Source organism: Dromaius novaehollandiae, chromosome 18 (genome assembly GCF_036370855.1).
Source record: "Dromaius novaehollandiae isolate bDroNov1 chromosome 18, bDroNov1.hap1, whole genome shotgun sequence".
Lineage (NCBI taxonomy): Eukaryota > Metazoa > Chordata > Aves > Casuariiformes > Dromaiidae > Dromaius > Dromaius novaehollandiae.
The window spans coordinates 10,495,590-10,510,470 of record NC_088115.1 but is presented as its reverse complement, the minus strand read 5'-3'; the positions used below and the strand labels follow the sequence as shown (position 1 = coordinate 10,510,470).

The 14,881-nt window shown below is 43.3% G+C and overlaps 1 protein-coding gene across 2 annotated transcripts in view; it reads left to right on the top strand.

Moving 5' to 3' along the window:
- The first annotated feature begins 5,288 nt into the window (after positions 1–5,288).
- CA10 (carbonic anhydrase 10) overlaps positions 5,289–14,881 on the top strand; it is a 214,960-nt gene continuing 205,367 nt past the window's right edge. The window contains exons 1-3 of one of the 2 annotated variants that reach the window (XM_064522671.1): positions 5,289–5,631; positions 6,260–6,392; positions 6,651–6,738. In XM_064522671.1, coding sequence (XP_064378741.1) covers positions 6,678–6,738 — 61 coding nt within the window. In that variant the 5' untranslated portion in view covers positions 5,289–5,631; positions 6,260–6,392; positions 6,651–6,677. Of the gene's footprint in view, positions 5,632–6,259; positions 6,739–14,881 lie in introns of both variants that reach the window. The other variant, XM_064522670.1, reaches the window with a different exon arrangement.

Here is a 14,881-nt window from a genome sequence, read left to right as displayed (position 1 = left end):
CAGACATGAAAAAGGGATTTGGACTGAAAATAAGTCTTTATGATAATTAATAGACTGACTCACAGGAAAAAAAACACACATTATTGACTTAATAGTTAACTGGCAGTAATTTTCCTTGTTCCTTTGTTGGGGATGTTTTTAACTTTAAATACACTGCATCATTATCTTTAACAGTGAAATGGAAATTCCATCTCAATTTTGATAAGGACTATCAATACAGGAAAAGAATTACCTTAACATCCTTAGCACTGATAGATTCTAAGAAGCTGCAATTTTATGATGATGATGATATGTTAAATTTTTTATCAGTTTCCTTCGTGAGGTCAGCACTATTTATAAGCACTAAAGAAATTCTCAAAAAATATAAGAAAGCATGGAAGTAACAATATGTGGACCAGAATCACTATAAATTAAATAGCAATATTATTTCTCAGTATTTATAGTTACACTCTCAGCACTCACCCATTGCTAGTGGCTTTCTAACAAAAACTTGCTTAGACCCTGAATCAAGAAAGTACTTAGCATATTTGTCATTTAAGTGGGGCTAGTTAAATGCTTAAAATGAGACACGTGTCCAGGAGGACTGAGCTCAGGCACAGACAGGCACAGACAGGCAGGGAATCGCCACGGGCAGCAGATTGCTGACGAGGATGAAACCCCAGCAATGCGAGAACGGCTCCTTCAAGCCCCATCCTCTGTGGCTGCCTTGGACCCCCAACGCACGCAGCAGGCCAGGCCCCCAATGCAACAGAGGGGCTTGGGCAATTCTGAGCTATTTTCTCCTTACTCCGGAGGTGCTAAAAGTCATTAGGGTCTTTCTTACTGGCAGCAATAAATTATTTAACCTGGTTTTACTGAGTAACTTGTGGAATTGAGGCCTATTCCATAAATGCAAGAAAATGAGATAGAGGGAGCTGGTCCAAAGCCATAGAGCTGATATAATCAGGCCTATAAATTCCTTTCTAATCCCATACTCATTCCCTGAAATTAGAGTACTTCATACAGGAAACAAATAGGTACCAAAGACTTAAGTAGACAGATTTTGATTATCTAATTTTAAAAGAAATAGGTATGCATTTCTTTATCATAGCTTTCAAACGTTTGCATAGAATGCACAGAATTTTTCTGGTAGGTTTTTGCAACTCATTATGATACTTTACTGCCTTGTTGGCAATTTACTTGGAACTTGCTCTGCAAGACGTTCAGATACACAGTCTAAACACAAAAGTTCTTTTTGTCTTACATCTACAAACAATTCAGTTAACTGTAATAAAAAACTACTAGTGCAAGTAAAACCTTGAACAGAAGTTTGATTATAGAATAAACTTTATACAAGAAGGGGCAGTGTCATATTTATGTGACACCTGACAGCAAGTTCAATGCTATCACTGTGATAGTTTATTCCAAGCAACCACTTCCATTTCAGTGGCGATTAGGGCCCAGTTCTGGTAAAGTTCCCCGAACTGGACACTAAGAGACTGCTGATTTGGATGATCTGCAAATCCTCATTTGGCCTCGGGCACCCTTGAGCTTGCTTTAGCCTGAGCAAACTGCAGTGCTGGCCCTTTCTTTGATTTTTGATTTAACATTGATCCCGGTTCATGCCTACATCCTAGCCTGTTCCCAGTGGCACTTGGGAAGCTGACTCAACTTCTTCCATCGTCCCTGCCATGGGGCCAGCAACCTCTGGGGCAGAGGGAAGCAGTAAATGCAGGAGCTGTTCCAGCTCTGCCAGCTTAATTGTGGGAAACATGCCAGAAGCTTCAGACAAGTTAAACAGCAGGTCTTTGCAGATCTGACTTCTTTTGACAGAAATGGGCGAGGGAGCACATGGGCAAGCTGCTGTACCAGATCAGTGGGAACCTTCAGCAGCGCAGCAGTGACGAGTGGCAGCAACCTCTTCATCAACACAGCACGAGCCCCATTCAAACCCATTTTGCTCAGAAGTTGCTCAGCTCAAAACAATTTCTACAACGATCTTTTCTGATCCAAGCCCATTTTGAGTTAAATGAGTTAAAATGCCAGTCTGCTGGCTCCTCTAAGAAGGTGCAAGCTTTTATTTCCTTTACTGATTTGGAATATGTTATTATGTGGGTACTTTTTGAACTTTCTTGGCATAGCTAAAACACAAAGTCTTTCTCTGCAGCTCTGGCCTCAAGAAATTAGGTGTCCAGCATGTAATTAATGTAAGTTAGGTACTCTTAAGCTCTGGTGAAAATCCCAGCCACAGCTTCTAGACAGTAAAATCTTCCCAATTAAAATACATGAATATGCTTCAGAGACCTACCTAAAAACATTTTGTACTCATTTTTAACTCTAGGCACACGAGTAGTCCATTGACTTCAGTGCAGCTTAAAGGTTGGCAAGATTAGGTTTGAGAAGTCTAGCCAACTGTAAAAATATGAATCAAAATCAAATAAATGCAGTAAATATCAAAACCCTTCATTTTAGTGAGTTACAGAAGGAGTTTTGAATGGAAGCTCATTCAATAAAAGATTGATGCAGCAGCCAGTATTTTTGTCTATTTTGAACTTAAAATTACACCAATGTACACAAGAGAGTTATGTTCTGCTTTATAGTGCCTTTTGCTTCTACCCAAATATGCCATACTATATTAAACCAATTCCCCTGGGATCAAATATACTGTGCTAAATTCTGCAGCAAGAGCCCAATCCAAAACTCACTGAAGTCTGCAGAAATATTCCAATTGATTGCACTGGGCTTTGGAATAGGTCCATATTGACATCCATTCAACGTGATCGAACCAAGCTTTCCTGTGGAGCTGCGGCAGCCAATGTGGCTGTAATGACTTCAAAACCAAACTTTAAGGTCACTGTCAGTCAAATAGCATCACAGCAAGTACATGACAGCAGAATTAAATCATTATTATTTATCTAGATAAAAAAACAATGTATATTTTCTGAGCTCACCAAGGTATTTTCCAGGTAAGAAAAACTTTCAACTTTCCTTTGATCCCTGATATATTTGTCAGACTGACTCACAAACTATTTACTTATCCCAGCATAGGGGTTGCATGAGTAGGATAAACAGACCACACCAAAATGATGCACAAATATTAATACCTTTGGGATTTTTGGCTATCTGCTAGCAGCCAACATCAACTGCCTACCTTTCCCTGGTATGTAATTTCTGCTTTCAGCTGGACCATGCACATCCTATTTTAACAAATAAAAAGATGCATTGTAAGTCTACTGATTTAATCACTTAGACACTGAGTAAGCAATCTTATTTAGCAGAATCTCTTGAGTATATCCCTGCTGTTAAACTCATACTAAGGTTCCACTGACATCAACAGGAATTAAATATGAGCCTTCTGCATCGGATTTGGCATTCTCTCATCACCAATCTGATTCCTGGCTGGCTGAATGGACAACACACCCTTTTTGCAGCACATCATTTCAGTATAGACATTGGGACAAGGGCTAGTCTTTCACAGCTACTGCTTGATCCCGCATGCTTCCCACTTGCTTGCAACATTCCTTTTCCAAACATAATGCCATAATGTCAAGGAGACTAGTTTAGGAACAAGGAGGTCTGTGTGAATATGAGCATAAAGAGAAGGACCTCCATGGGTTTCTTGCATTCTGGATTGGGATGTTATTTTAAGAAATGAGTTGGGAAAGCCCCCAAGAGAATTTACAGCCAAATCCATAGAAAATGTTCAGCTATCTGAGTAAAGGAATTCAGTAAACATCAATGGGAACATTTACTGAGCATTCCCCTAACACTTAAATATGTCTTGACTACAGATAAAAATGGCACTCATTCCTTTTATAATCCAAAAGTTGGAATTATTAACCTGGTTTTAAAAAAGGTGTGAAGATGAAAGTTGAGTATGCTATTTTTCATGATTCTGTAAAACACAGAACATTCAACAAGCAAGGTCTCAGGTTCAATAGTAATTATTTCTTCTGCTGATTTGAGGCTTCATTTGATAACATGATCCTAAAGGAATGATTTGGAAGGGCTCCCTGCAGTCCTTATTTCATTAACTTTTCATGAACCAGATGCAAATCATATTTCAGCCTCTTTAAAAATCTATACTAGTTTGGTGTTTCTGGACAACTCATTCGGTGCCCAGAGGCATATCTACATAATGGCATACCAGATTAATGCCTGCTCGCCCGCAGGCTGTCTTAGTTCCCCAAATCTTGTGTATTGTCATTTTGCCAAAAAGGGATAATTCTCAAATGCTTAAATTTATGTATTCAAACTACACCCAGCATCCTGCAACTCCCACAGTAAACAGTCCCACTGTTTACTGAAAATCCATTGAAAATTACTGGAATCCTTTAAGCCGGGTCCTTTGTCCCTAAAGGCCTGAATGAGGGTGCCTCTTGCACAGCCTCACTTCACTGCTCCCATTGGGCAGACAACAGCAATTAGGTTGTGAAAATCATGAGTCTCCTTATAAACTATCACAAGGGACAGAGTAAACATCAGCAGAGACTGCTGCAGTGCAAGGAGCACTTATACTACCCAGAGAACTGGCAAAATGAATGCAAGAAATCACATTGACTACTGAGTGCCTGCAGTCCAGTTCTTCCTTTCAAACCCTGACGATTTGGTCCCATCCAGTTGCTTTGAAGCACTCAAGAAACCTCATCTACCGCAATAAAATACTGGCAGGATGACTCGAAACCTATCACTCCTACACATTTCTCAGAGCCGATGCAAATAACAGCCTAGCCTGTGGTTTGTTCTCGCAAAGATCTTCTCCTTCCCCATTCAGAGATCCACGCGTCCTCATTTTGCTAGAATCCAGGCAAAGGTGCATTTTACAAGTGTGCCCTGGGCTGGACGCTGTTTATAAACCTGCCTGGGTTCAGGCTATGCATCCCCAGCTGGAGTGTTTGCAGTGCGAGCTCTGTGGCCCCGCACACCTGGGCTGTCCCTCTGCAGCCCCAAGGCTCCCTCCCGCCCCCGGCCCTGGCCGCGGCAGCGCTCCGCCAAGCAGCCGCAGCCCGCGCGGGCTGCGCCTTTCCCCACCTGCCCCAGCCGCGGTTTCCACTCGCGGCCGAAGCGCCGGCCGCTCCCCTCCGCCTGCCCCGGCCCGCGGTGCCTCTCCGAGCCCGCCTCCCCCCCCGCGGGCCGGGCAGCAGCCTCTCCCCGGGCACCCCAGAGCAGGAGAGGATGCACACGCGAAACAGAGTGAGAAGCGGCTTTTGGAGGCGGCTGCGCGCACAGACGCCGAGGGGGCAGCGCGGCCGGGAACCCCCCGTCCCCGCCGGCCCGCTCCCGCCGCCGCCGCCCGCCCAGGCGCCGCCTCCGCGGCGCAGCGCCCGCCCGCCCCGCGCCCGTGCGCGCCGCCGCGCCGCGCCGACCCCCGCCGTGCCCGGCGCTGCCGCTGCTGCCGCCGCCGCCTCGCGGCTCCCCGCAGCAGAGCCGCCTCCGCGGGGCGATGGCGGAATAGGCACAATGAGGCGAGGGGGCGGGGGGGAGCCGCGGAGCTATGAGACCTCCTTACACTTAGGGGGGCGGTAGGCGGCTGCGGCGAGCTGCGCGGCGCTTGACCTCGGTTGGTTTTGGGGACCGCGGGCGGGAGTGGCCAACCGATGAGCTGAAAGAAAACAAAAGCAAAAAAAAAAAAAAAAGCCGGCGCAATTTGGGGTAAGTGGGGGATTGCCCCGCGGCGGAGGGGGATTGCCTCGCTGAGCCGGGGGAGGGCTGGCGGCGGGGAGTGCGGTGCATGCGGGGATGCAGTCGGGCACGCACCGCAGCGCAAGTACTTCGCTAACTCTGGGCTGCACCGCTTTGCTGCCCTTCCTGCCTCCCAGCCGGCGGGAAGTTTTTTTTTCCCTTGTTTAAATGAGTTTTGCAGCCGATCGCGCACCCGCGCCCTTAGCAAAGCCCCGCTGCTGGCAAACTCTGCGCTTCTGAAATGCGGCTTTCGGGGCGGGGGGGGGGGGGCGTGACGGACGGCGCGGGGCGGCTGGACCCGCACGGCGGCCGCGGCGTTTGCGCGCGGCGAGTGCCGCGGGGCCGGGCGGCGCGGGGCGGCGCGGGGGGCGGCGGGGCCATCCCGGCCGGGGAAGGGCCGCCCGGTGCGCGGGGCAAGGACGACCCCTGCAGTCGCCTGGCGGAAAGCCGGCTCGGCTCGCCGGGGATTGCAGAAAGCCCGGCAGGGCTGGAGGGAGCCGGCTGCTACGTGCTGCGCTCGGCGCCGCGGAGGTGCGGGGCCCGGCGGGGGGGCCGGGGCGGTGCAGCCGGTATTAATCTCTTTCCGCTCCTTTCGTAGCAGCAGGAGAGGAGCCCCCTCCCGCCGCCCCCCCCGGGCACGCTGGCGCGGCCCCGCTGAGACGGGCAGAGTTTGGGGTTAACTTGCATCTGGCCGCCCTGGAATAGAGACTCTCCGGACCGGATCGGTTGGGGTTTGTTGTCTATGTCTTGTTGGGAAATCTGGTGGATTTTTTTCTCACTGGTGGAGGAAGAGCCCGGTGCTGGCGGTTGGCTTCTTGGTCTTTTTCGGAGGGCGAAGGAAGGGAAGGGATCTCGCTTGAGCCGTGCAGAGAGAGAGCTCGGACATGTGTTGTCAGCACATCTGGGGAATACAGTCTGCAAGTCCGAAAGGAAATTTGCTGGGATCGTTCAAACCGCGATATTGATCTTTGTTATTTTTTTTCGCCGAGGGATGCACTTGGCATGAGAATCGGAGGATGGAAATTGTTTGGGAGGTGCTTTTCCTTCTGCAAGCGAATTTCATCGTCTGCATTTCAGGTACGCAGCTAGCACGGGAAGGGCGGGCGGAGGGGAGAAATACCATACCGGGTCCCCAGGCTTCCCTTTAGCAGGGGAGTGAGGGGTCCAGGTAAACCTGAATCAAAATAGTAGTTGAAAAATGTATGCGTAATGATATTGTGAGTGGATCGTGACTGAATGTAACAGCCATTGATTCCCCCTCCCACCCCACTTTTATTGTAGTACCTGTTTAGTAATTATGATACATTGGTTGCAATAAATAACCACAGGGTGCTGATGAAGCGGATGCTTATAATTCCTCATGTACTGTGATTGCGATAATTAATCCAAACGTTGCAATAATCCCAGTGTTTTGTGGCTCCTAAAGTTCTGAAACTCGGTTTTTCTGTGGGTCTTAAAAGGGTTGCGGTTCACTGGATGAGTTGTCAGGTTCTGGTGCCACATTTCAGGGACTGCAAAGAGAGGAAGACAGAATCCTCTAAAGACTGTGCCTCTGCTTTTGAAAGGAGATTTACTGGGGCTGTGCTCTGAAAATGAATTAAAAAAAAAGCCCCATCCAAAGAACTCCACGGTGGTTGGGATTCCGGCTTTAGGCTTTTCATTTTAAGGTTGCAGAGATTTCTCTCCCCTCCAGTATGTCGAAGTCAGGTAATTTCAGTTGTCACCAGAGCTTGTCCAATTAATGAATAGGCACGGCCGGGTGTCTAGCATAAAGGATTGGAACAATTTATTCTTGGGGAAAACACTCCTTTCTACTGCACAAGCCCTGGCTGCCTTGTTAATTTGTCATGTCAGTCATGCTGGAATAATTACGTTGCAGGAGCAGTAGTGGGGAGGTGGCCAGTTTTCTAGTTTGGGACACTTCAGGAAGCCCCACGGGGATGCAGGCTGCCTGCATCTCCTACTGCTCCACTTCTCTGCAGGCTGCTTCTGTCCTCGCAGCGTTGCATAAGTCTAGAAATGGGAACGCAAGCAGCACCAGGCATGGCTCTGCGGCGGGCGCGAGAGCGTGGGGGCTCCTCAGCTGGGATGTGCTTAGGGAGAGCGAGCACCTAAGCTCCTTTGGGACCATGCAGAGCTTGGCCTGAGCCAGCCCCTTGGCACCCAGCTAGCAGCACCTGCAGCGTCTCACGCTGGCAGCGCCTGCCCCCACTGCACTTTCTGCAGCAGCTCCCTGCTGATCCACCCTGACAACCTTTGCGCTGGCAACACTTGTACTGACATTTGGGGTGGCAGCATCTACGTCGATTTGCGTTGTCCGCACCTGCCCCCAAACTTTTCATATTCCTGAGCTGATAGCATTCGTGCCAGCCCACCGAGCATGTCAGCCCTCCTTTTATCCCCATGAACTGGTACCATCTGCCAGCAGGCACCGGGGTGATGCTGGCAGCACCCCAGGCTGACCTTCCACTTGTGCCCATTGGTACCACCAGAATAATTCATTCTCTTCAGAACAGCAAAACCTGCTGCCTCTTGTCATTTAAATCTCACACTTATCTGTTTAGCTCAGCGTGATATGCCACCTGTCCAGCTCTCTTCAAATTAGCCACTTCTCTAAGTACCACAGTGAGAGTGGAAAAATGAAGCCCATCGCTTTCTTGGCTATTCTGACAGTAATATCTTGAGACAGAAAGAAGCCGTCCCATTCTGTGCAGGTCCTTATGGCATGTATTTAGCTGCCAGTGTTTCCTAATCTTTCCCCCTTCTTTCCTCCTCTTCAGAAATTGGAACTCAAGCGTCTGAAACTGATAGAGGGATCAGTCCTGCAGGGGCTCTCTTGCCTCTCCATCTCCCTCTAGCACTAAGAACAGCCTGATATCAATCTCCTTTTCTTTTCTTTTTCTTTTCTGAATAAAGTGAAGAAGTGAATGGTGGGATGCTTTTTCTGCATGGTTGAAGCTATGGTTTCAAATAACTTGTTTTAACCACATGGAGGATGTGTGCATACATGTAGCCTTTGGTTTCTTTTTTCTTTCTTTCTTCCTAGGGATCTTTATTTTTTCAGGAATTGTTAGTCATCTTGGTAAAGGGATTTAGATCTGTAGATATCTGACTGGCACTAATGCTTTGTATCTCTTCTCTGTCATCCTTTTTACACTACGTTTTGTAGCATATTATCTAGCTGTGATGTCTGGATAACAGTTGAAGTATGAGAAGGTGTAATGAAGCCTGTTAAGGTTTGCCTCTGCTTAACACTGCATTCCAGAAACTGCATATTTTTTGCACTTTAGCACTGGTCATTCATTCAACATGTTACTTAAAAAAGACACTGAGGCACATTACTGCAGATTACAGAAAAGTGAATTAAGGAATGATGTAATATTCCTTTTTTTTCTTTTTTGGTAAGTCATTTGTTTCAGCAATGAAGATGCAAGACTGCTTTTCTGTGCATGGATCTTTCCTGAACATTAGCAAGGACTTGATTCAGTGTGTATTTAAATCTGTGATGGTCTTCCCACTAATTTCAGTGGGGATTCGGTTAGGGCCTTCTAAGGGCTGCTGTTCAAAGGATGATGTCAGTCACTGAATCGAAGAGACTATTAACTAGATGCTTATGCCTAGATCATCACTATTAGCCAACTTATTTATTAAAGATAGGTTCAGTGTTATGTTACGCTGTCCTCTCCTGTGCATCTACATGACATGTTTAAATACAGATTGTACTGAATATGGATCTGCATTCACTAATGTTGCATTTCTTACTTAAATGGAATAATGAAGTTCTAACATATAATTGGCTTTTTGGTATATCTTACATGCATGAATTTTTGTGACACATAATGTTAATTTTGATAGCATCTTAAGAGTGCTTAGTATGGAAAGTAATTTCATCTATGAAAAGAATATACATTTAATAACTTATTTTATACCTAACATATTTGTCATTGGCCAGTTACCTGTGTATATGTTAGATTGCTTGGTTTGGAAGAAACAGTACTGAGATACAGGACTAATTTCTTTTTTTAATTACTGGCCCATGGGTTTGGAAAATAATTTCTATTTCTTTCTGTGTGAACTTTGTAAACTGAATATTTTTGTCTTCTTGGCATACTGAATGAAGGCTTTTGCTATTTGAAATTGTTTGTTTGAAAGAAGTATCTAGTTTCCTTGTACAAATGCAGATGAGAAATAAGAACAGACTGAAGGACCAAGAAAACAATTTCTGCCCTTCAGAAATAAATGAAAGCCCTCTTTTTCCTACTAAGTCATGGTGCATATTGAGTTATAATCTCTGAGGAAAAATAGTCATGATTTATATTACGATTTTAAAGGTTTTGTTTCTTTTAGTGATACTACAGCACAGAAGGAACACAGGGTAGTGGAAGTGAAGATGTCCTATAGATAGGATGCTAAAACAAGATCCCTCTGGTTATTGTTTCTTTGACGATGCATATAATCATGACAAGGGGCTTATTGTGTTGTACAGAAAGAGGATTATACTTGTTGGTAAGATGTCCAAAATTTCCTTTCTGGGTAAGAATACCACCAAAGATTAATTAGCATCAGTGTTCTCAGCTGTAGATGGGATGTTGTTGATCCCATAATGGCTGCCGCATTCGCTTGCATAGACATTTGTGTAAGCTGTGTGTCATTCTTTTTGTGATTTTAGATATTAGCAATCAATTTCAAGAAAAAAATCAAGATGTTCTTTTCAAACCCTTTCCAGATGCTTCATTTAAATAAGGAAGTGCTACTGCCGTATGCATTCATTGATTAAGAAGGTTTCTACATACGTTTTCTGTTAGTCCATCACCAAGATGATTTATGGAACCTGCATATTCAACATCCTTGTGGCTTCCTATGAATTGATATATTACCTCTTACTGTTTTGGCTTATGGGAACTGATGTGAGTGAGATTCATGGAAGCCCTGCAGAACTCTTCGTGATTGAAAGTGTGCTTATCCTTTGCCATTGTCCTCAAGTCATGCAGGGCCATATCCTGTTTAGGATGTAACTTCTTTGGTCTATTTGGCTGCACACAGAGGTCATAAATCATGTATCGTGAACAAGAGTATCAAGAGATAGTGAGATGGTATCAAGAAACTCATGCTTATCAAGGAATTCCTGTGTATTGAACATGTGATCTAGCATCTGCTGGCATTAAGGACTAGGATTGTATGTGGAGCATGGCTGTGCTTCATTTTCTGTCTTGCTGCTTCTACAGTCTCTGAGCTCTTATTACCTGGCATAACACAGAGATGTCCTATAGGAACTCTAAATTATGCTAAAGCTTGAATTAGCTGTTGAATGATGATCTGTAAGGCCTGATAACTCTTCTTCTTCTCTTAACCATTAGTAAAATCTGAGGTAATTCAAGCTAGCATAAGTAGTATTGTAGAAAAGAAGAATATGAAGGCTCTAATGTCCATTAGTAACTATCACTGAATGGTTCATTGTATTTTTGGATAAAAATGTTGAAATCAAGTTAATCATTCTAAAATAATGTCAGAAATGGCTTTTTCTGGCAGTTTTGTTAAGTAAGGAATGTAATATCCCAGGGAAAAGAATTATTCATAGCACAGATGTATCTGAGAGAAAAGTAATCACTAGGAACATAGGGAGGTATAACATGTAGCCTGGTGCACTTGGTGACTAAGAGCTTCTGGCAGCCAATCCATTATAGTATTCTTTTTTTTCTTGATCCCATCCCTACAGCTTCATGTGTGTGGGCAAACCTTCATGCCTGTACGGAGTTTGTTGATGTTACTGAAAATCCACGTGGACTCAAATCCTCCTGCTCACAGTCAAACACAGGATGGAGGCCATATGTTGGATCCAAAGACTCTCAGTTTCTTAGCACTTGAAAGCTTTCTCACTTGAGAGATGTTGCCGCCTTTTCAGAAGGTGTGAAGATGTTTCTGCTCTAAAATTTTATGGAAGTAGTGTCGTAGTCTCCTATAAATGTCTACTTTACTTTTTTTGTGTCCTGTATTTTTCATCATTCTATTTTTATTGTTAGTTTTATAGCTACAGCGTGACCAGATAGGCATTAAAGTGCCAAAACAACAAACATATTTTTAGCTTACGTAAAGGTAGTAGAAGCGAATGTTTATGAATAGTTTCGCTCATACTATGCTGAGCTATTTTCCATCCAATAAACCTAGGGGAAGAAACTCATAATCATTGCTATTGTTTTGCAAATCTCAATGATGAAGATAGCCAATTTTCAAAGAGACTTCTTTGTCTTGCTGTGTTGCCTCATTATTAATGCAATTGAACTAGATTCCCAACCTCCAAGACAGGATTATATTAAAAAGGACTAAAACTCCAACCAGCCATCCCAATTTAAAAGTATTCCTGAAGTCTCTGAGATGCAGCTGATGTTATAGACAAGTTTTACCCTTCAAATTCTAGGAAGAGTTTCAGTTTAAAACCTGCAACAGCTGGATTTTAAATTCAGCAAGGATTGAAATGACTGTCCCTTTGAATTATGAATATATTCCTTGCATACAAATGAACAAGGAATGCTTGCTTACCATAAAAGGCTGTTTTGCTTATCTGTTGGTATTGATCAAAGTATTGCTTTCTTACTTGGCTGAAAGTTGTAATTTAGCTGAAGAGAGAGCTTTTGTTTTCACCATTGCTGATTGTTTACGCCTAAACTTACATGGCAAAGACTGAACAGGATGATTCATCCATCTGTGGTTTAAATGGAAAGTACAAAGTGTTTTTCTGAAAGGAAAGCAGTGAACAGAGACTATATATATATAAACAGTGAGAGAGTATTTTTCTGTTCGACAGGAAAATAAACTGAATAAATTGTCTTTGGTTTTCCCAGAGAAGCTCTGTTTTGCATTTTGTTTTGTAACCAAAGTTGTACTTCCCTTTGTTTTCTGCTAATAATTGCCAATGGTTCTACAAGCGTGGTGATGTACAAGCTTAATAGTGTCTTTTGAAATTGGGCTGTAAGCAGAAAACTGTATAAAACTGTTTTATCATAGTCTTAGCAGCAGCTCGTGCAGCAGACAAAAGTAGGCGACAGTTAGTTATGAACAACCCTTAGACATATTGTGTTAAGTGTTATTTTGCTCTTATCTCGTTTTTATCCTAACTATACATCATGTTGGGAGGAATAGAAAATTGGGGCTAGAGTTTTAAATGACTTGTTCAGAGTCAACATTGTATCATGTGACTACATTTCCACTGTAGAGCCATCAGAAAGTACAAAAGTGCCTGTCAATGCAGTTGAGAATTTCAGTTAGCATACAAAATTCTATTGGGATAGATAAATTGAAACAGTAATGATAAATAAATAGGAAATAAATTCTAGAAAAGGATAATATTCTGGCATTCAGGAGAATTTACGGCCCTTACTACTTACAGGTGAATTCAAAGTAATAGACTATTTTATTGCTGGCTTAAACATAAATGATTAAAAAGCTGTCAAGTGTCTTCCAGTGGAATTTCCTAAAGATGTAATAGCAAGCTATTATTGTCATAAAAATAGAGGACTGAGAAACATTTTAGACCTATGTTCTCCATAGTCTAGTAGCCTCTCTACTGGTGTAGGCCAGTAGTGACTGGGTGCCTCACAGGCAGTGTAAACTTCTTACTTGTCAGTAAGGGAAACTTCTTCATGCAGTGCTTAGTGGTTGACATTTGGGGTAGGAAGGCATAAGAGAACATATATTTACACCCACTTTAAAAGACCTTGGAACTCTGAGGATATTATAAATGGCTTTTTAGTGTTAATGGGATTTAGGCCTTATGAACTGCGAAAACTTAAAGCCTGACAGTGAGAAAGGCTTTAGATGGCAGGTGTCTGTATTCCTGATGAGTGTGCTGGGGTGCCATGTACAGCTCTATCCAGGATTAGAGCCCTAATATATTTCACTGTCTTTTTTATTCTATTCAGCTTGAAAAATTAAAGGAGATCAGTTCTAACATATGTAGAGTACCAAAAGCAATGCTCAGAACTAAACAAAAGAAATGCTGTCATTGTTTGGTGTATTTTCCATATGAAAACATTTGATTTGGATTTGTGGATCTGCAACACTTATGTTTTTGTAGTAAAATTAATATTAAGCTCAAGTGCCAGGCAATGTCACTTTTTGTAATATTCCTGACAGAAAAATATCAGAGCAGCTGTAGTTTACAAATAATTAATTAGAATGTATTTTTAACAAGATATTAAAATAAGTGTAAAGATAGATATTATCCATAATGCGCTCTGTTCATTTTGACATTCCTTCTTCCTCCCTGTATGATTCATGCTTAACTTGATCAAGCTCCAGATACTGTATATTTGTCACGAGCCTTTTAAGTATGGAACAGGTAGAATTGTGCACTGACTGGTCCAAGGTGGCTGCTAAGCACATGCAGAAAAGAGGAAGCTAAGCAACATTATACTTGATTCTCTCTAAATGCGTTGACATATATAGCTTCTGGAAATAGGTTTTGAGTATGGGGAATGGTAGATGGAGTTAGGGGGAAAATACATTTTTTTGCAGAATCATCTGCATGTCAGTTCTCTGGGTTGTTTCAAATTTAAGTCTTTCCCATTATTAACTACCAAAATACCCTGTTCTGCTTCAAGAATAGCCCTCAGAATAGAGTTTTTCTGTTCTGCCATGGATATAAAGGCTGGCACAGCAGGACTCTTACAGAATTTGCCTTATTAATGCTAATAGAAAAAGATACTCAGTAATAATACAGAAAGGTCTTTTGCTATGTTTGACTGCAGAAAACTGCATCATTTGAAGTGATGCTGGAATGGCCATGGCTTCTGGCAAACCCTGCGTGATAGCTGTAATCCCAGGAGCAAGTCAGTTGGGCATCTCAAGGAGTGAGTCAGGAAAGATTGCTGCTGCCACTGCTAAATTTTGCTTGGCAAGGTGACATACTTGAGCCACTAGAAAGAGCATTAATTTGTGTTTGCCATCATGGCAGAGAAAAAAACCTGAATATTACCTTCTCTTCAGAAAGAAGTCAGGACTGAAGATTATTTGCACATGCTAGCAGAAGAGGATAACAACACTATACTATAGTGTCCCCTGAAAATAAAATTTTATTGAGAATAAGCCATTTGTTCATACATGGGTGGAAAGCTATGCCATTTGCAAGTGAGGTGTATGATTTCCCATATGAGAAGCTGCAGTTATGGGAGAGAAAGGCTACTGTTACTGGAAATAAAAAGTTTTTGCTGACTCCGTGCTGGTC